Here is a 20,865-nt window from a genome sequence, read left to right on the forward strand (position 1 = left end):
ATTGTCATATTAGTATTGAGGGGAGGTGGTTTATAATCATCTCAAAGGACAGGGTGGTGCAGCTGTGTGTTCAAGAGCAGCATACAGAAGGAAATTGGTCAGAGGGCTGCTGGGTTATTAATTTCTGTGTTTCAGATACACAAACAATTTGGAGCATGCAGCCCAACATGACACAGCAAGCATGACCACGATTTAACTGTTTATTTAGAGCCATGAGACCGTGTCCTTTATTTTATAGTTAGTATTACTGAAAAATTCCAAAAACTTTAGAAAAACAACATCCATGTCACAGGACATGTGTGTAAGAGAGGGATGAAAACACAATCAAATGCAGGCAAAGTCATGCATTAAATGTTGCCACTGTTTTTGTGCAATTTATTCTGTGTGTATGAGTGTAACAGTAAAGTGCCTATAAAAAGGTATTCACCCCCTTGGACCCTTAGCCCACTCATGGATTTTATAAATGAATCATGGTCAACATAATTTGGCTTTTTGGATCCAAAAACCCTCTTTACTGTCAAAGTGAAAACAAGATTTTTACAAAGTAATGTCAGTTAGATAAAAATATGTAAGGTAAAGTAAGTGACTGCATAAATATTCACCTCCTTCAAGTCTAGGCCTGTAGTCAACCAAAGAAAAACTTAGGTGACTGAAAAAAAAACCCAGGCAGGTTGCACAGGGATTGGGCATGAACAGCCCTTTGAGTCCAGCTACAAATTCTCCATTGGATTGAGGTCTGGGCTTTGACTCACCCACTCTAGAACATTCACCATGTTGCCTTTAAACCATTTCTGAGTAGCTTTTGCTGTATGCTTTGATTCAATTTCTTATTTGAACATAAATCTTCTCCCAAGCCAAAATTCTTTTGCAGACTGAATAAAATTGTCCTTTGGGATTTCCCGTATTTTGCCGCAGTCATTTCTCTCTACTGTTCAAGCCTTCCAGGACTGGCTGTGGAGAACCATCCCCACAGCATGATGCTGTTACCACCGTGCTTCACTGTGGGCATGGTGTGTTTGTGGTGATGTGAAGTGTTTGGTGTCCTCCAAACATATCGTCTTGCCTGATCGCCACAAAACTCCATTTTGGTCTCATCAGACCAAAGAACTTTCTCCCACTTGAACACAATGTGTCCCACATGACTGTAGCGAGCTCTAGTCCAGATTTAATTGAGTTTTCTTCAACAGTGGCTTTCTCTCTGCCATGCTCCCATAAAGCTTTGACCAGTGAAGGACCTGGCCAACAGTTGTTGTAAGCAGAGTTTAAGGCTTGATGTACCTGTGCAAAAGGCTGAAAGTGGCGTGGCACAAATGGAAACATTGGGAACTGCTGAATTAGATGATAATTTATACCAAACAATAGCTTCAAGAAACCATAATAAGCTCTTGAGGAGATATAAAGTCAAATATTTCAATATTACATCAAATCTTGCTCGGTTAGTCAGCTCTTTTAGTGCCTCTTCTCTGATCTCTTCACCGTTTAATGCTCTTTAACCCCTCCTCTTCTGGCCTTTTCTATCCCTTCTTTGCTTTCTCTCTATAATTATTAATTTTGTTGTTGTCTCTTCTGGCTGTTTCACTTTTTGAACTCCTTCCCTGCCACAATGTTCCTGCTCTGCCTCTCTTGTAACTGGGGCTAACATGACTACAGGAAATATGGCATCCTCACAGATTCTGAGCATCCGGCAAGATCCTTAAAGCACAAGAATCTGCACACTGACTATTTGGCAAGTCAGCGTTCACTGCAGAGGGACTTGCCTGAAGGTCCTGTGGACACCTATTGCCAGTTATAATTGAAAACAGGGTGAAAAAAATGCTCCTGGATTTTCATGTAACTGAATTTCATTCCTTGTGTTCCCTGCAGGGAACTGGCTGTTAATTAGTTTTTTCTCCTCATCTTCTATTTATGCATTCTGTGTGATCATGGGAGGCTGCCAGTATGAGGGGAGGAGCTGCATCTGTACACATGAGCACTCACTGGACAGTGTAAAGGAGTAACTTAGACGTGTGGTAACAGGAGAACTGGGTAATATGGTCACGTGGGTCAACGGCTTTTAGTTGAACTCTGGCTGTTCTTCGGAAGTTTAGAGATTTTATAGAAGATCAAAGTTAGTTTTTTTTTTTTTTTTTTTTTACTTAATTTTAACTTAAAATTGTACCAATCTTTTTAAAAGATCTATGTATCTGTGGTTGTTTTATTCATTTTAAACTTTGGTACTGCATGCTTATGGTTTGACATCAGACCAGTTTTCAATTTAGTTTGGAACCTTTAAGCTTATTTTTGATTCTAAGGCACATTACCAACAGACACAGATCAAAATGTGTCTGGTTGCTGTTGGAGAGAACAACTAAATCAATCACATCACTGAGAGGTGTCAACTTGGCTTTGCAGCTCTTTCTAAAAATCCAGTTTTTGTGGGTTTTAGTCAACAAAATGATTTTGTGTCGACAAAGTGTTTATCCAGACTCAGTTTTGCTGCTGACTGCTTGAGGTTTCCTTTCAAAATCTTCACATATCCTTCTTTCTTCATGATTCCTTCCACCTTTACCAGATTCCAAATTTCAGATGCACAGCATTCCCACAGTATAATGATCCTACCACTGTGTTTCACTGTGGGGAAGATGTTCTTTGGGCTGTATGCCCCTCCCTTCTTCCCCCAAACATAAGAGCTCTAGTTTGGTCTCATCTGACGAAAGGAGATACTTCCAGTATCAGTTGTTGTTCTGGGGTCTTTAGACACATCTCTCACTAGTTTTCTTTCCAGAGTTGTTGAAATCTTTCTCCTCCTACATCTGCAGCTGTGTGGCTCTCTTTGAATTCTTGATGATACTTCCCACTCCTGTTCATGGCATTTGGAAACACTGTGATAACTTTCTAGATCCTCCTCCTGCTTTGTGAGCACCAGCAATTATTTTTCTCAAGTCAAAACTGATTTCTTTTGTTTTTGCCATGATGCTTTCTCTAATGACAGCTCAACCCCTTACTGAGGTTTTGAGACTGTGAACATGTAAGGTAACCCTCAGTTTTAACTTTATTTTAGAAGCTTTGAGCATTACAAAGTTTAGGTACATCATTGCACAACAATGGACTGTGCTATGGATCAGCAAAAAGGTCACTTCTAAATGGGGCTAATTTAGACCCTGGTAGTTAACAGTGATTTTTGCTATGGCTAGGGCTGGGCAATATCATTTAAAAATTAAATTTCAATTTTTTTTCTACACCAAACTCAATTTAAGATTTTAATTATTTTTTTTTCCCTCAAATGAAAAATAAACTACTCAAACAGGTTTACTTTTTTAATAGCATGGAACAAAGGGAAACTGAATTTTCCTTCACTAGTTAAAGTGTAATCTGTAAACTTATCTGTACTATGGGGGTAATTTACATTACCATTCAGGCTTTGGGAGTTTTAATCAGGTTAAGAAACAGACTGAAAGTAATGCTGATGTCTATCTATGATATGGACCATCAGATGGACCAGGTCATATAGAGACATCATCTTCTGATGGTCCTGCAAGTAAACAGGACCATCAGAAGAATATTTATTACTTCTTTATTTATATTTCATTGCTTGTCATCTCTGCCACAGAATCAGTGTCAGATGAAAAAAAAAGATTCAGAGAGTGTGATATGATTGGTTATGTATTTCTCGAGTTTGAGAACGCTGGTTACACATGAGCAGCATGTAAATTAAAGATGTAACTGCTGGCTCTCAGAACTAACATAAAACTAAAGTTTCTGACAGTAGTTTTTATTCTTGGTATTATTGCAGTGAAGTTTAAGAGAAAGTCTCAATTTATACAAAAAACTGATTTGTCTATTTATTGAACAGTGCTAACTATGGCCCGCCAAAAGGTTAGTTCTAGAGAGGGCTAATAGTTTCAACCCTGATGTATACATACATTGCTTAACAAATGTATTAGACCACCTGTCATATTTGTCTCAAAGACCATCCAGCATCCTGAAGTGCTTTAGTGCGGACTCTTTCATTATCAGTGAGCTCTTGACGTTTTACCATTTTGAACAGGAATGAGGAATTTCAAACTGAATTCACCCAAATTTATACCGGCTCACTGGGCTTCTCTGAGTAGTCAGAAATGAATCAAGCATAACATTTAACCACTAAAACTAATTTTTCTGTTCAGGAATGCAAGTAAATAACTATAATTTTACATATTAATCAATAAAAAATAATGTGCTTTACTATTTTTTCAGTTTTTTTGTAAATCAGTAAATTTGAAAATTCATGGATAACAATAATAATTATATTTTAGCATTAAAAATATTATTTGGGTTAAAGAGCTTTTACATATTGGTGTATTAACCATTGCAGAAACGTAAAAAATGATTTTGTTAATTACTAATGCTGTTAATTTAGGGCAGCGGTGGCATAAACCTTACTTTTGTTAGGGTTAGGGTTGTCTAATAAATTTGTTAAGCACTGTATATGTTTTAATCATTTTGTTTCTGTGTGCCAAGTTAAAAAATGTTAGCACCCAAAATAGATCTAGGAATCAGAGTGCCTCAGATTCTCAGTTCTGACTGCCATTTATACTATGGACTGTTTTTGATAGTTAACGGACAAGTCATCATTCCCTTTTTTTTAACATTCTATATCTTTGTCCTCTTATCCTGGTACAGTTTTGGTAAGGTCTGGTACAGTTTTGGCATGGTCTGGTACAGTTTTGGCACGGTCTGGTTCAGTTTTGATGTGGTCTGGATCAGTTTTGATGTGGTCTGGTTCAGTTTTGTTGCGGTCTGGTACAGTTTTGGTGCAGTCTGGTACAGTTTTGGTACGGTTTGGTACAGTTATGGTACGGTCTGGTACAGCTTTGGTATGGTCTGGTTCAGTTTTGGTACGGTCTGGTACAGTTTTGGTGTGGTCTGGTACAGTTTTGGTACTGTCTGGTACAGCTTTGGTATGGTCTGGTTCAGTTTTGGTACGGTCTGGTACAGTTTTGGTGTGGTCTGGTACAGTTTTGGTACTGTCTGGTACAGCTTTGGTAGGGTCTGGTTCAGTTTTGGTGCAGTCTGGTTCAGTTTTGGTGCGGTCTGGTTCAGTTTTGGTACGGTCTGGTTCAATTTTGGTGCGGTCTGGTTCAGTTTTGGTGCGGTCTGGATCAGTTTTGGTACAGTCTGGTTCAATTTTGGTGCAGTCTGTTTCAGTTTTGGTACGGTCTGGTTCAGTTTTGGTGCGGTCTGGTTCAGTTTTGGTATGGTCTGGTACAGCTTTGATAGGGTCTGGTTCAGTTTTGGTACGGTCTGGTTCAGTTTTGGTGCGGTCTGGTTCAGTTTTGGTACAGTCTGGTTCAATTTTGGTGCAGTCTGTTTCAGTTTTGGTACGGCCTGGTTCAGTTTTGGTGCGGTCTGGTTCAGTTTTGGTATGGTCTGGTACAGCTTTGATAGGGTCTGGTATAGTTTTGGTACGGTCTGGTTCAGTTTTGGTGCGGTCTGGTTCAGTTTTGGTACAGTCTGGTTCAATTTTGGTGCAGTCTGTTTCAGTTTTGGTACGGCCTGGTTCAGTTTTGGTGCGGTCTGGTTCAGTTTTGGTGTGGTCTGGTACAGCTTTGATAGGGTCAGGTACAGTTTTGGTACGGTCTGGTTCAGTTTTTGTGCGGTCTGGTTCAGTTTTGGTACAGTCTGGTTCAATTTTGGTGCAGTCTTTTTCAGTTTTGTTACGGCCTGGTTCAGTTTTGGTGCGGTCTGGTTCAGTTTTGGTGTGGTCTGGTACAGCTTTGGTAGGGTCTGGTTCAGTTTTGGTATGGTCTGGTTCAGTTTTGGTGCGGTCTGGTTCAGTTTTGTTGCGGTCTGATTCGGTTTTGGTACGGTCTGGTATAGTTTTGGTATGGTCTGGTGCATCTTTGGTATGATCTGGTTCAGTTTTGGTGCAACCTGGTTAAGTTTTGCTGCGGTCTGGTTCAGTTTTGGTACAGTCTGGTCAAACTCATCTTACTCTGAACCTTAGTTCTGACCTACTTAGTGCAACACTTATCCAGAGGTAGTGGTTCACAGTATTTAAGTATTCCATATCATCAGTATTTCTCTCAATCTATTCCATAGTGATTCAAAATCTTGTCACAGGAGCTTAAATGTCTCTATTAAAGTGTTTTTAACCTGAAGGCCTGGGCTCTGTTCCAGTCCACATCTTAATGATCGTCCTGTATATTCTCCTCTCTCCAGCTTCTGGTCAGTTTGTGGTTTAGTTTTTGTTACTCTACCACACAGCAGCATTGGAGAATACTGGAACAGTCTGTGATGAACAAGGCATTTATCCTGTTGGCCTCTGCTCCTCTGGTGTTCCTTCTTAGTGTGGCTGCCAGAGCTATAAACCTTTATTCAACTCTCCTCTGGGCTTTGAATATGGACACTCAGATGTTTTCCTTCAGTAGCCAGGACCTGACATCGATAGTTTCACCCCTTTGTAGTCCAGCCAGCTTTTTTTCCGAGTGAGTTTGCTTTTTACTGGCTTCAGATTGTTGTTTCCACTGAGGATACTGACTTTGACTTGCTGCACTGAGCTCTGAGCTTAGAAAATGTTGTGGTTTTATTGTATTTGCACACACTTGCACACTTGCTTCTGTTACACTGAGTTTTATTCCACTGGCACCTGCTGTCATACCAGTAAAGGTGCATTCTCAATCATCTTTGGCTGTCAAGGTCACCCGCTGACATCTGTCTATTGCTTGTACTCACTGGCTGTTATGTATGTGCCTACTTTTTCGACGGTTAACCTGATCGCTCTCCAGTCTAAATTTATCCCCAGCTCTCACACATACACTTTCACACAGCAGATAAATAGGTTACATTACATCAGGTTTACCTGCCTATCTGTAGTCTTCTCACAGTCTTTCTCCCCCCTCCTCCTCAGTCTCTTAAATTGATGCCCAAGTGAAGCGTAGATGCTTAATTAGTAATTTGTTAAGGACACTATCTCCCTAGGGCGACTGATGTCTCACAAGGCACAACATCAGAGCCGGCTGACCTGGAAAAGACCTTTAGTAAAGCAGGGACAGAGGTATAGATACAGTGGGACTGAGGATGATTATGAATGGGGCAGCCGCAAGGGAGCTGGACGGGCAGAACAGTAGTGATTTTCGTTGCTGCTTTGCAGCTTTTGAGTTGAAAGTGTTTCCTTGGATAAAGCAGACTCTGAGCAGCCTCTAAAGATGCATAGGCGTCTTTTTTTTTTGCATGTACAAGTGAAAGTCTGCTACATGCACAAAAACAGGCTTATAATTCATGCAGTTGATTTCAATCGAGGTGCAGTAAAAAAGAGCAAACACTTAAAAGGCGAAACGCTTTCTCTCTCTGAATATTTACTGGAAATACATGAACCACTTGTACCTGTGGCTCTTGTGCAGGAGGTGTACCTTGAGATACATCAGGGCTGCAGCTTGTTGATTTGTGGTGCTTTTATTGATGTCTTTGTCAATGTAGTTGTGCCGTATTCTGTTTATATTCTAAACTCTCAGTTGTGTGACTGCACAGTGGCCTTGAGGGCAAAACAAACAGAGAACAGTGGTTGCTACCATCAAACACTACATGGCTATACCAGGCATTTTATTCCTCATCTTCTCAAAGCAGCACATGTTTACAACAAATGATGACCACAGAAAAACAGAGGTATCTGGAACTTTTTTCTTTTTGTCACATTTGACCTTTATATAGCACTGGGACAATATTTCAACTTCAAAAATCCGATAAGTCAGAACTAGAACTTTGCTTTGGCTTTGTTTAGGTACAGTGTATTCGTGAAGTATTCAGACCCCCTTCACTTTTTCCAAATTTGTTATGTTGCAGTCTAATGCTCCACTCATTTAAATTCATTTTCCTCTCATTAATCTATACTCAGTACCCCATAATGACTAAAACAGAATTAGATTTTTTTTTACAAATTTATAAAAAACTAAAATATCACATTGACATAAGTGTTCAGACCCTTTGCAACAGCTCTTGTAATATAGCTCAGGTTCCTCCCATTTTTCTGGGTCGTTGCTGTGATGTTTCTACACCTTTTATCATCTATGATAGAATAAATTGGACATGATCTGGAAAGGCACACACCTCTCTATAGAAGGCCTTACAGCTGACGATGCATACCAGAACAAAAACCAAGCCATGAGGTCAAAGGAGCTGCCTTCATAGCTCAGAGACAGGATTGCTGACAGGCACAGAGCTAGGGAAGGCACAAATATGGTTGGCCTTCAAGAACTTTGTCCCATATCCACACCAGGTCTTTGGAGCTCAGTGAGAGTGACTGGTTCCAAATTTTAAGTGATGTTGCAAAAGGTCTGAAAAATAATGTCAGTGGGATATTTCAGTTTTATCTATTTTTCATAAATTTGCAAACTCTTCTGAAAATTCAGCTTTCACTTTGTCATTATGGGGTACTGAGTGTAGATTAATGAGAATCAAAACTAATTTGATTGACTGTAGTATCAGACTGCAACATAACAAAACTGAAAAAAACTAAAGGGTTTCGGAATACTTTCTGAATGCACTCTATATCTCCAGCAGAGGACAGTCCTTTTTCTTACACCACCGCCAGGATAAAAGTCTACAAAAATACAGACGGTTACAGATATTTAGGATGTGTTTGTGTCAGTAATGTTGAAGTAAAAGGAAAGAAATTCTTCATCATTAAAGCAAAGGTTAGTGCTTATTAGCTAACATTAGTTGGCTGATATTCACTAATGATAGTACCAAGATCACTGTGAGCTGTCGTCAGTGTTCTGGTGCTGTGATGTTTGTAAAAAACACTGTCATATTTTGACCAAGTTGACACAATGTCTGATACCAGGATAAGTTAAAGTTTTCATTTACATTTTACACAAAAGTCAAACTTTTCCACAAATGGGGTTGTAGTTTCCTATCCAGTGTTAATTTTGGCAGCTATTTTTAATTTGAGTCTTAGTCTTCATCTTTAGATGAAATGTCTTTTAATTGTAGTCACATTTTAGTCATTTCTGTCCTTTTTAGTTTCAGTCTAGTTTTAGTCGACAAAAACTCAAAAACATTTTAGTCCAGTTTCAGTCCATAACAAGTCTTCACATTTTAGTCTTTACTTTTAGTCCACGCTTTTATTTTCTTGCTTTAATCTGGTACCAAATCATGGTAGTGTGTTCTATGCACCCTGACAAACCTGGGGTCCCTGCTTTCTACAGCTGAGAGGCAGAATAGCTATAGATGCATTGTTTTTGACAGATTTTTCCACAGTGCAGAAATATCATGGGATTTGAATGTCCGACGAAAACTGAATTACATTTTAGTCTGGTTTTAGTCATCTTGACAAAAACTAAACTTACTTTTTTGCCAGTTTTAGTCATCATGGATCTATCTTTGGCTAGTCTTAGGCTAGTTTTTGTCTTGGAAAAAAAACAGCTGTCTACTAATATTATTTTTTATAGTTTTGGTTGACAAAATTAACATTGTTCTTATCTCAGAATGTGCACAGTCTTGAACCTTTGCCTTTCTCCAATTTTAAATACTGTTTTGCACTGAATCAAATGTTTATAGTCATGAGTATTCACTTCACTGGTCATGCTTTAAAAGTGTTGTAGTAATGGTTTTTGTCAAATGTCTTTGGAGGATTTAAATGGCTAATTTTACCCCTGGAACCAGAGCCACTGAAAAGGTTGGAGGGCACTGTGGAGATCTATGGTGCACAGGAGTGAAAGGCCATCTGCCTGGTGCTGGTTCCACAAGAGACTTATATCACGTAGTGGATTATAAATATTTCCATTCAGATCAAACTAAAACATTACCATTTTGAGCACAGAATGTTTGGATTATTTTGGCTGGTAAAAATGCAACAGATTTGCCTGTCACAAACCTTGATTTGTAGTTTTTGCTTGCTTTTCTCTGCTTTGCATTCCTAGAAATTAATAATTAGAAAAATGTTGGACTGCTGGTAAAACAAGCATCTGTTGAACCAGCTCAGTCTGTGGTATCTTTGGATGAGATGTTAATGATATGATATGATATGCTGATAATGATAAATTCTGATTTGATATAGATATATAAGATATGTTTGATGCCTGAGACCTTAAATTCTGCAGTACGTGGCTCCAGTTCTGCTTCGACCCCAATGAGCTAATCCATAACAATCTCCTGTCTTTCCTTGCAGTGAGTTGAATTCCAAACTACAAGACACTCTGGAGCAAATCGAGGTACGTGCTTCTCTGCTTTATCTTTAATTCCATTTTTAAAAGCGATATCAGTTTAAGAGACTTTAAGCAGCAAACAGTATCTTGCTCTAACCTCGTAATTATCAAAAAGCTCTCATCAGAAAGAAGCAATTTCAACTTCATTTTGACACTTTAATAGTTTTCCTTTCTCATTGTGAGCCTGGCAAATATTGACACATTCAGAAAGTCATTATTATGAGGGGGCGAGCGCAATAAATTCTATCTGTTTCATCTTGGGCTGTGTCGTGATACTTGTGTGTGATAAATGGTATGCAAAGCAATTTTCTCTGCAACACTGCTGCTGCGCTTGAGTAGATTAATTACAACCAGATCTGTCTGTACACATGAAAACAGGCATGCATGTACACACACAGAAAACCAGGCACCAAAGTGCTCGTTTGTTTACCTGTCAGGCTCAGTTTCTGAGTAAGCAAAGTCGGATCCTCTAAATCATAAAGGTAAACACTTGCACAAAGGATTTAGATAGTCAGCACTATCACTATTAGAATTTTAAAGCAAAAACTGCCCTATTAATTTACACGGGTTCTTTATATGCAAGGTAAACTGTGTATGAAATACATGAGCTTCTATATCTATATTCTAATCCAGCTTACTTCTCACAATATAGGTTGAATTGCCTAGTCTGATTTACCCCATGACTTCCAATTACTGTCTATACATGCATACACACACACTACTCTATGCAGAATGCTAACCATCTCTTACTGTCAAAACCCTCTATAGAAAGGCAACCATCCAGCCAACTGAAACCAAGTGAGGCAGGTGTTCTATAAATAACAAAACTTTTCACTCTCTAACCAGCTATAGAATTTAAAATATTGTGTTTTCAGTGAAGCGATGTTGCTGCTGTGCTGGAAACCTACTGTATCAGTAGAAGTATTTGATAAGTAGAAGTAGTACCACAGCAAGAAGTAAGGCATAGAGGTGGGCAGATCTGAGAACGGGTCCCTATTCTTCACATTATGTTATAGTTTTGATTGACAGTCTGCTGGCGCCAGAATTTACATACTGCATCTGTTTAAGTATTCAAATTACTATTGATTCAGGACAAAAAAACTACAGAATCACTTATGGCCCGAGACTAAGGATGACCTATCCCAGAGATGATGCAAAATGTGCTGAATCTTTCCTGGGACTATACCAGAAAAAAGGGATTTTGTAAACATGCATGAGCCATGTGTTTCTGTTTATGAAAAAGGCTGTTGATTTGAAAAGTGCAAAGTCGTGCTCACTACTTTTATAAATGTATCGCTATAAATTTAATGAAGCCTGATGGTAGCTATCAGGGTTTGAATTTAACTATTCTATATACCTGCCACTTTGGCTAGTGCGTTCAAAAATCTACTAACCACAAACATTTTTTTCACCAGCCACTCTTTTTAACAAGCAGCATTATTCAAGAGGGTAGAATTTAATAATCAAGGCTTATAATATTCAAGGTACATGCTATTTAATAGTAGAGTTTTGCTGCATAAATGGTTCACATTTTCGCTAATTTCAAACTTTTTTAGACCAGTTTGGCTTTGTTAAACTACCTTGGACTTCCGACCAGCAAGACATTAATTCAAACACACCTCTAAGGCCGGTTCAGACTACACAGTATATTTGATTGTTGATGATTGCACCGTGTCAGACTATGCAACAAAAATCTTGTCCTGTCTTGGCTGACAGACTTGCCACACTACAAGAGTGATTCTGACTGCTTATGTATGCTGACGTCACTACTGTCTCTGTGACTGGTGGCGAGTTCACAGGTTGTTGGGTTGGTGGGTCAAAGAGTGTCGATCACGCTACATATCTTTTGTATGTGATTGAAGTGGTCTTTTGCTCTCAAAAAAAGAAAAAAAAACAAGAAACTATTATGGATTGGATTATGGATAACAATTATGGATGTATCAAGAGGAGAACAATATGGACTGGCACTCGTTAAGATAGAACTTAAGGTATGCATGTGATAACGTAAATCAAATAAAATAAAATAAAATAAAATAAAATGTACACATTAGTTCCCTGTAGGGAGGAAAAGTAGGGACTCTTGTAAATGATGATGCAAACATCAGGGAGCAAATGTTCTCCCGTTGGTAGGCAAATAGGATTCATGTCGTTGACGTCAGGTCAGAATGTCAAACTAGACAATGATGCAAGAAAAATTCTGACATGCTAGTCTTGTTGAGTCGTGGTCGTAGAGGGCGTCTTGGATGCCTCGTTTATTATGTCTCAAGAGTGGCACTACAAGAATGTTTGTCGTTCTCACAAAATCAGGCCATTGTTTTGATGATGAGCTGTGAAGTTGCAGTTGGGCCAAAATCTGGCTAAATTGGTGTAGTCTGAGCCTGCCATTGGCAGATACTCCACTTGCAGTGGAGAACTACTGTCATATGATTCTGAGAACCATTCCAGCACACAGCCGCCGGACAAGAGAAACAACAAAACAACGAATTGAAGACATATTTATGACTGTAGTGGCCATAGATGTACTCCCATTTTGTAGGATAAGGCTATAATGTCAATAATGATGGTAGCAATATGTGAAGAATTAACTGTAACAATCATGATTGATAGAAAGTTCTAGCAACAGCAGGTGGGATTATGATAAAATAGAGAGAACTATTGTATTGTAACTATTAAAAATAATTCTAGTAGTTAAAATAGAATTGCTCATAGATTTAAATGAACTTTTATGGTAATTGAAATAAAAGAAAGGATTATATTGGTAGTTGTAGACGGGCAGATCCACAGCATTTACTATCACAAAGATGTCTGTAGGAAAACATTCTACTGTCACTATTAATAGGCACATTTTCAGGGTTTAAGGTTCACGGTTTACTCCCTAAATTTTCAGGTTGATTGTGTTCAGGATATTCTTCTTTTCAAGCCCTCTTCGTTTAGAAAGAGTGGTTATATATGAATAGTTAAATAAATGACCTTTGCTGCTCTCAGTTGAGCTCATTTCAGAATCATTAACAATGCAAAACACTGTACTGTAATCATTGAATTCTGTCATGTCACTGATAAATTAACAGTGGTGCTGGCATGTTTTTTTTCATCTTTCCTCTCATTTACGTGTCACTTAAAATTAATGCCTTGTGTTAAAGTGCTGTTTAAAAAACAAGCTGGGAGAAAATGCATAGTCACACCAGGTGTTTGATCACCCAGCCTTTGTCATCAATATTCTATAAGGTCAGCTTTTCGTGCCAGGGTTGTTACTCTTCCTTGCACTTCCTAACTTCCGTCTGACCTTGTCCCACTTTTTCTTTTAATGTCTTTGTCAAAGACTTAGCCATATTCTTACACCCACATCCACATCCTGTTACCTCCCCTTGGCCCTGTGTGAAAGCTTTACATCTGCACATCTATATCTAAATCCCCGGTCTTAAGGATGATAATCCCTCTTCTTCTTGCTTTTCCTCTTTCTTTTTTCCTTTTGTCATCTCTCTATTTCTACCTGCAGGAGCAGCTTGATGTCGCCCTCTCCAAGACGTGTAAAAATTTTGATGTTTCGCACTACACCAAGGTCCAGTCGGCCTACACACTCCTGGGCAAGACACAGGTCAGTGGTTTGATCTGGATACAGGGTCACAGGCCACTTTATAGAGCTGGTTATGCATCTCTGTGCCTATCTCTCCTTGGATATTATGGGGATTGTTAATCTTGGTTGTTTTTTGTATTTTAGCAGTGTTTTTGGAAATCAATTTGCATTTGATTTGAATAGAACAGTTCAAAACCTCCCCCAAACCAGCAGGATGAGTCATCATAGAAGACACTTTAGTTAAGTTTTGCTAAATTGCTAGTATTGTATTTTCTTAGAGTACTTTCTTGTAGGAGTAAAGAACACATTTATGTCTACAGAGTGTGTATGTCATCCTTGGTGATTACATTATGCTCTGCTTACTGTCAGTCAACCGACACCCACAGAATCACCAACAAAGAAATTCTGAGACCTCAAAACTAATCCATAGATTATAAAAATGAAGCCCTAAAATAATCTAAACAGCTGAGAACAGTACCTTCACAACAACGTGTTTGTGTCTGATCATTTGGAGACGTTAAGCCTTCCAGTTTAGAATAATAACAAAAGATTACTGTTGTTTCTGTTAGAAATCCCCGGGAAGCAATATGAGAGACGGTAATCTTGAATGATGACAACTTTGCTGCTTCATTATCATCTCCAGCATTCAGCTGTGTTGTTACTTACATTTCTTCTTCCCAAAGCCCTGATCCTACATTGTCACTTAGGTGTTAAAGCCTCTTTTTCTTTACCAAGTGGTCTGGTGTTTGCACAGTCAATAGAGGAGTAAACTGAGCATTATTGATGAACTGTGCTCAAATTATCTCTGGCATCTTTAGGATAATACATTTCCTTCTCACTCAGACAACAGGGAGATATTGACGGCTAAACTGAGTTGCAATCCAACAATACGAGACCATTTTAAATAGAGATGACTTCCTTTCACCGTCTTTAATTTCAGTCAAGTTTTATGAACTTTATGAACACATAAGTTTATCTTAAATGCTACATCTAAAATATCATTAACAAACCCTTGTAAGACTCTGTGGACTTAAAGCGCGGACTGGATGTCTACATCAGAGGTGCTGCAGCAAAGATGACATGCTGCTGTTATATGTGCAGATTAACCATCAGGGCAACTGGGCAATTATCCAGTGGTCCAAGATCCATAGTGGGCCCCAGCAGTAGGTAAAGTTGCACTGATAGACCAGCTGAGGTTGTAAACATGCTTTTCAGCTGTTAAAATCCAAGTTATTGGAAAGTCATAGTTTTCGGTCCTTGGTCCTCCTGGTCTTGCTGTACTCTTGTAGCCTGAATGTTGACTGATAGCCAGAGGCGCCATCTGGACTCCTTTGTGTTGGCCTCTCTTCAGCCCATCTTTGGGTATCATTGGCAGGACCGTTTGTCTAATGCTGACAGGTTCAGAAGGGCGACGATGGGGTGGGCCAGCTGCTTGATACGGGAATGGCAGCTTTATGGGCACCTGCCGTGCTTTTCCAGGCCAGATCCTGCTCACTGCATACTGGGTGCCCAGGACCCTGTGGGCTGGTCCAGACACCATGGGCAACCATGTGAGTCATGCTAGGGGCAGCTGGGAGGATACCTGGAGAGACTGGGCTTGGGCAATGGCCATCAGGACCAAGGTTTTACAGGACCAAGGTTGCCGTTGCGAAGTGCTGTACCGGCGCATACTCCAATACCTGACCTGACCTGACCTTTTGGACTTGCAGGGGATGCTTTGGCTTTTACAGTTAGTATATGGCAGGGCTATTCAATTGCAAATTCAACTGGGCCAAATTTTACAATCAAGCTATGTAGCCGGGCCAGACATGTTCAGCGCCCATTAAGCAGCTGGCAATGTCAAATTTTGAACCAATACAGATCAATTTGATGAAAATATACACTTTTCATTTATAGTCTCCTTTTTAAATTTGGCAACATGACTAAAGCAAATCAAAAAGTACATAAAAGCGCAACAAAAGATCTGTATTTGAACATAACCCGAGGTAGTAGAGATGTTTTTTTTTCACTTGAATAAAAGTAAAATAGATAGAATGAAAATATAAAATGAAATTCTGTAAATAATAATTTTGGTCACATCTTACCCAGGCATATCTTAGAGTGCATAAAAACTAAATTCGCACAGTTGTAGCTACAGTTGAAAAGGACATGTATTATATACTCGGTATTTAGAGGCTACTTCTGTCAGCTTGGCTAGCCACGCTTCAAAACAACACAGTGCATCGTAGGTGGACTGTTACTAGGCTACACAGAGTTGCATTCACGGTCTGAAATACTGTGGGAATTTATGAAAACTTATGAAACAGGTTGCCTTGTGCATCTCGGGCATGGCCACAGGCTGGGCCACTTTGGGGTTGGTTCTGGGCCGCATGTGGCCCTAGGGCCTCTAATTAAATAGGCCTGGTCAATGGTGTATATTAAGCACTGTCCTATTTGTGACACTTTTCTACACCAGAAGTAAAATTATGGTTAAAATAACTTTATTGACATCTGTGCTCAATCAAATTGTACTTAATGATAAACTGTGGATACTTGCCAGTCTGAAATTAATTATATTGATGGGTTAATTGTCCTGAATACAGGTCATTTAACTGCACAGCTGTTAGAACATCAGTGTTTTTCTATGAATGATTGCCCTCTCAGGTTCTCTACATCTCATTTTGCAGCTCTGCTTTGAACAGAGATTCAATGTTACTGATGATGTTGGAAATCTGTCATCAATAACTTGTTTAGTTAATGCATAAACAACCAAACAAAGAGCCTCTTCTCTTCCTTATCAACACAAAACATAATTGTTGGTCTAACAAGAGCCAGTGTTGCTGCTTTTATACGCTACAAACCACTTGACCAAAACAGCCAATGAAAGCCTCCATGATGCAGAGGAGGCTGCATTATTATGGCTTGTTGAGACTGAATGTTCCTTTTAATAAAGTGTAAATAGGCCTTTCAGCCTCTAAAGATAACCAAGGACTGGCTGTTGAAGCCCTTTGTGATTCTATACACCTTGTTGTTTTTAGCGTTTCCCTCTCCTTTACAAAACGTTCCTCACCCTGTTTGCCTCACATCTGTGTGATGCAAAAGAACATGCATTTTGTGGTCATAAAGGAGTTCAGAAACTATAAATTACCTGATTTACTAACACAATGATGGTTACTGGAATGTGGGTAGACAAAGTTTCCTTCTCCCTCTCCATCCAAGGTTTTGTACAGGCAGCAGTTTTCACAGTGTTTTAGGACAGATGAAGTGAAACTCTCTCAGAGAAGTGGGGACAGATGTCTAAATTACTTTTGTGGCAGTGGACATTCACAGTAGATGGGGGCAACATCTCATGGTCAGGAGCTGGCAGCACAAAAATCTAATTGCCCTGCAGCACCCATTACCTATAAGGCTCAGCTCAATACTGCTTCCTGCGACTCCTGCAACTCTGGTGTCCTCAAATCACCGGGGTCCCACAGCGAGGCAGGGTGGGAGCTGAGGGAGAAAAAATGATGGAAAATATAACTTTACTTAAAAAGAGAGTGAGGGATAACAGACTCAGATTGAAAAGAGATGAACACTGTAATGGAGCAGGACTGTTTGGCATAGTTAAGGGTAATTCTTGAAAGTTCTTGCAAACCAGATCCCTGTTTATGAATTATAAATGGAGTTATAAAGAAAGAAGATTTTTTAAATCTGAGCTCTGATCTAATTAGAATGCATCAGGAAATTATAGCCTGACTGAGCAGCTCTATAAGTAATGGGCTCTCCTTTTTTGTTTTTAAATTATAAGCCAACAATTTAATCTTAACACAAAAGTACATAAAGGGATATTTAAGTATTTTTTGTTGTTGGGTTGTGTAAGTTACATGGCGACAGTAGTGGCATTAACCTTCAGTGATTTCAGAGAGCGTTGCCCCTTCAGACAGGACATGCTTGGGGAAGCTAGGCTATACAGCGTAGCAAATGGGTACTGCATCTTTGCATAATTTAACGAGTTTTAGGTTGAAATTGTCCAAAGAGCAATCCTTGCTCAATTGAAAGGTTTGTCAAACATTTTTTGAAGCATTTTTTTTTCACCCAGTAGCCTCTGTGTTTGGCAACGCGAGCTTCAGCTACATGCAGTGTTGTAGTTGAGTCACCAAACCTCGAGTCTGAGTCCTGGCCTCGTACTACAACACTGGCTACATGACATGGCATCTGAACAGCTTTTGGGATCTGCAGGCTTCATCAGATGAAACAACAAGTGATCTAAACGAGTTATTTGTCACATGTTATATACTAGTTATATAACAGGTATACTTTTCAAAGTTAAAGCTTGATTTTTTCCAAGCCCACTTTGAGCTACCCAGGACAGGTTTTAAGCAAATTAATTCACTTGTGTGATTGCTTAGCTCTTTCTTTGAGTCTCTGCTGAACTTTCTTGGTGATAAATAATGATTTTAACTATCATATATACAGTTATGTGCAGAACTTTGCTTGTTTGGGCCAAAAATTGAGGCTGAAGTATGGGTGGTGAGTAAGCTGCCTGAGGGCACTATCAGGTGGGAAGGTGGATTGACACAACCCCTGGTCATACTCTGGATGTCTTTGTATGTTACCAGGGTCATAGGAGAATAGGCTGTTAAAGAAATGACAAAGTTTACACCTTTAGGGCAGAGTAAAGGGTGGAGGTAATGAATAAGCTTGGCCTAGGGTACTGTCTGGGAGGGTAGTAGGGGTTGCCACAAGGTCCTGGTAGTGCTGTGGGTGACCCAAGGGCCTGAAAACCACCGTTGGTCTCTGGGCGTATTACCAGGGGTGAAAAGGTCCAGAAAAAAGAGATGCTGTCAAGCTTGACCTTGGCTCCTGAGCAACACACTGTGTATCTACAGCTTTGGTTCATTATTTTAAATCATGAGCTTCAACTTGTTCCTTTTAATCCGTGTGAGCTTAGCTTTGATGGAGCTCATTTAAACACCTCTGCACAACACTGGCTAACAGTCAGGCTGTAGTGTACAATCTCTTTTCTCCTGTTGTTGAAACAAGGGAGATTAACATATCTTCAGCATGATGTTGGCATTTAATCCCACAATAATTCAGAGTGCACCCGTTTTTCTCAGATTTCAAAATTGCCACAGTTTGTGTTGTAAAATATATATCAAACATGTCAATGCAGATAAGATGCAGTGATCAGAAACTAGGATACTAGTTTTTCTCATGTATACAAGGATATGAATAATCAGGTTTCTCTCTGTACATGTAAACACAGTATCCTAAAGATGATCAAAACCAGGATATGACTCATAACCCTGTAAGCACTCTCAGTGTCTCCCTAAACATCATCAAAACACCAAGAAAATATCTTTTGATTCATCCGTGTTCAATCCTCCCAAGAAGAGGTAAAAAAAAACATTGTGAAGGTTTGTCATGCCTAACTTTACAGGAACTAGAGCCAGTTTCAAAATATTGAATCCCAGAAAGCAGAGGCAGAAATCGTCATTTAACTTGGACTCTCACTCTGCCGTTAAATCTAGGATGTCCACATTATCACTCACAATGTTCCTGCACATAATTCCAACTATTCAGGATACTGCATGTTTCTCCAAGATGTCTATTTGCAATTTCCCTGCTGTTTGCATTTTCTCTGGCAGATGACAGTTACAACCTGACATAATAGATTTCCTAACAATGTGTTTGGCTCTCTCTGCAGACTGCCATGGACCAGCTACACATGCACTTCACCCAGGCCATCCACAACACTGTGTTCCAAGTTGTTCTGGGATATGTGGAGCTTTGTGCTGGCAACGCTGATACCAAGTTCCAGAAAATGCAATACAAGGACCTCTGCACGGTAAGGAGACGACTGTGTTTGGTGATGTGTGTGTGAATGGATGGTCAATTCATTCCACCAACGTTCGCCTATTCTGCCTGTAATTTCACGTTGATTTGTGGCTTGAAAAGGTCCAGTCCCCTTTCTTCTGTGCAAGTGTCAAGTCTAACAACTGCTTTAGTCAGTTAAATGAAAATGTGAATAAAAACCACCACCCACAAAGTGCTGAGAGGACATTCGACACACTGCTGAGCCCATTTTCACACACTTTGTTACTCCCATTACTCCTCTAGATTTCTTGTCGCCTTGTAGCCAAGTGAAAAATGCCTTATTTCATGACAAGGGATTCTACAGATTCTCCATAATAGAGTGAAATGAACGAGGGGAGGAGAGCGTGGAGAAAAAGGGAGTATGAAGTACATTGCAGCCCCAAGCTTTGTGATAATTAATCCTGCTCACAATACAGAACCAATACTCTTCAGCAGCAGCATTATGAGACCTGGCTTTCCATGCTGGCTTTTCCTAATCCTAAAGAATCAAAATAAGATCCAAATATGAGCACAAAGCAATAATTCTGTTAATTCATCATGAATTTTCAGAGTACCATACCCTGGGATACCATACCATATGGTGTCCCATGATATGGTACTGGTACACCATACCCTACCATACACTCCAGCTATTATATGCAACAAGGGGATATTCTGGGATACTGGGGGTGTGAATCTCTCCCTCTCATGACGATTCGTTTTGAATCTCGATTCACAAGCGACTATTTGATTCACTGAGTCAGTTTTAGACAGTAGGTCTTCAGGGCAACATGTGTATTTTTTAGAGTAGCAGAGCTAAAGGGAAGTGGGAACTATAGTTCCCAGCTTGATCCAACAGCGCAATGATGGTGGATATTACAAGTGGCGAGAGCGACTCGATCTACAGGGGAGACCCGAGTGACTGAAGTGCAGATTGTAAAGGGTCCAGCGACTTTAAAATCTGACGTGTGGAAGGATTTTTGTTTCCTAGTGTCAAGAAACAATAAAGAAGAAAAGGTGACAGAGCACAGCACCCTGGCTCTGTGCCTGAGCAGAGAGACAGAAGTTGGGGATTAATTTTACTGTTATCTGGCACAAATCCCTTTGTTTCATACTTTTAATGACCCTTAGGCCACTGTGGCTGAAAGAGTTGGGAAATTTACCTCAAAATGAACAAAACACAGCATGTTGCTGGCTTTTAACTTCCAGTGAAGGCAGTGACATCAGCTAAAACCAGACTGTACTGAGATGAACTGCTCAGTGATTTTATTTGGTTGTAGCATTAGAGGGGCGGGGTTATTCCCCATAGCG

At 39.6% G+C, this 20,865-nt stretch overlaps 1 protein-coding gene across 1 annotated transcript in view; it reads left to right on the forward strand.

Annotated features, from left to right (window-relative positions):
* vps50 (VPS50 EARP/GARPII complex subunit) overlaps positions 1-20,865 on the forward strand; it is a 203,554-nt gene that overhangs the window by 58,143 nt on the left and 124,546 nt on the right. The window contains exons 10-12 of the mRNA XM_041809537.1: positions 10,127-10,169; positions 13,660-13,758; positions 19,406-19,546. Of these exons, the coding sequence (XP_041665471.1) occupies positions 10,127-10,169; positions 13,660-13,758; positions 19,406-19,546 (283 nt within the window). The remainder of the gene's footprint in view (positions 1-10,126; positions 10,170-13,659; positions 13,759-19,405; positions 19,547-20,865) is intronic.

This window comes from Cheilinus undulatus, linkage group 16, assembly GCF_018320785.1.
Source record: "Cheilinus undulatus linkage group 16, ASM1832078v1, whole genome shotgun sequence".
In the NCBI taxonomy this organism is placed as follows: domain Eukaryota; kingdom Metazoa; phylum Chordata; class Actinopteri; order Labriformes; family Labridae; genus Cheilinus; species Cheilinus undulatus.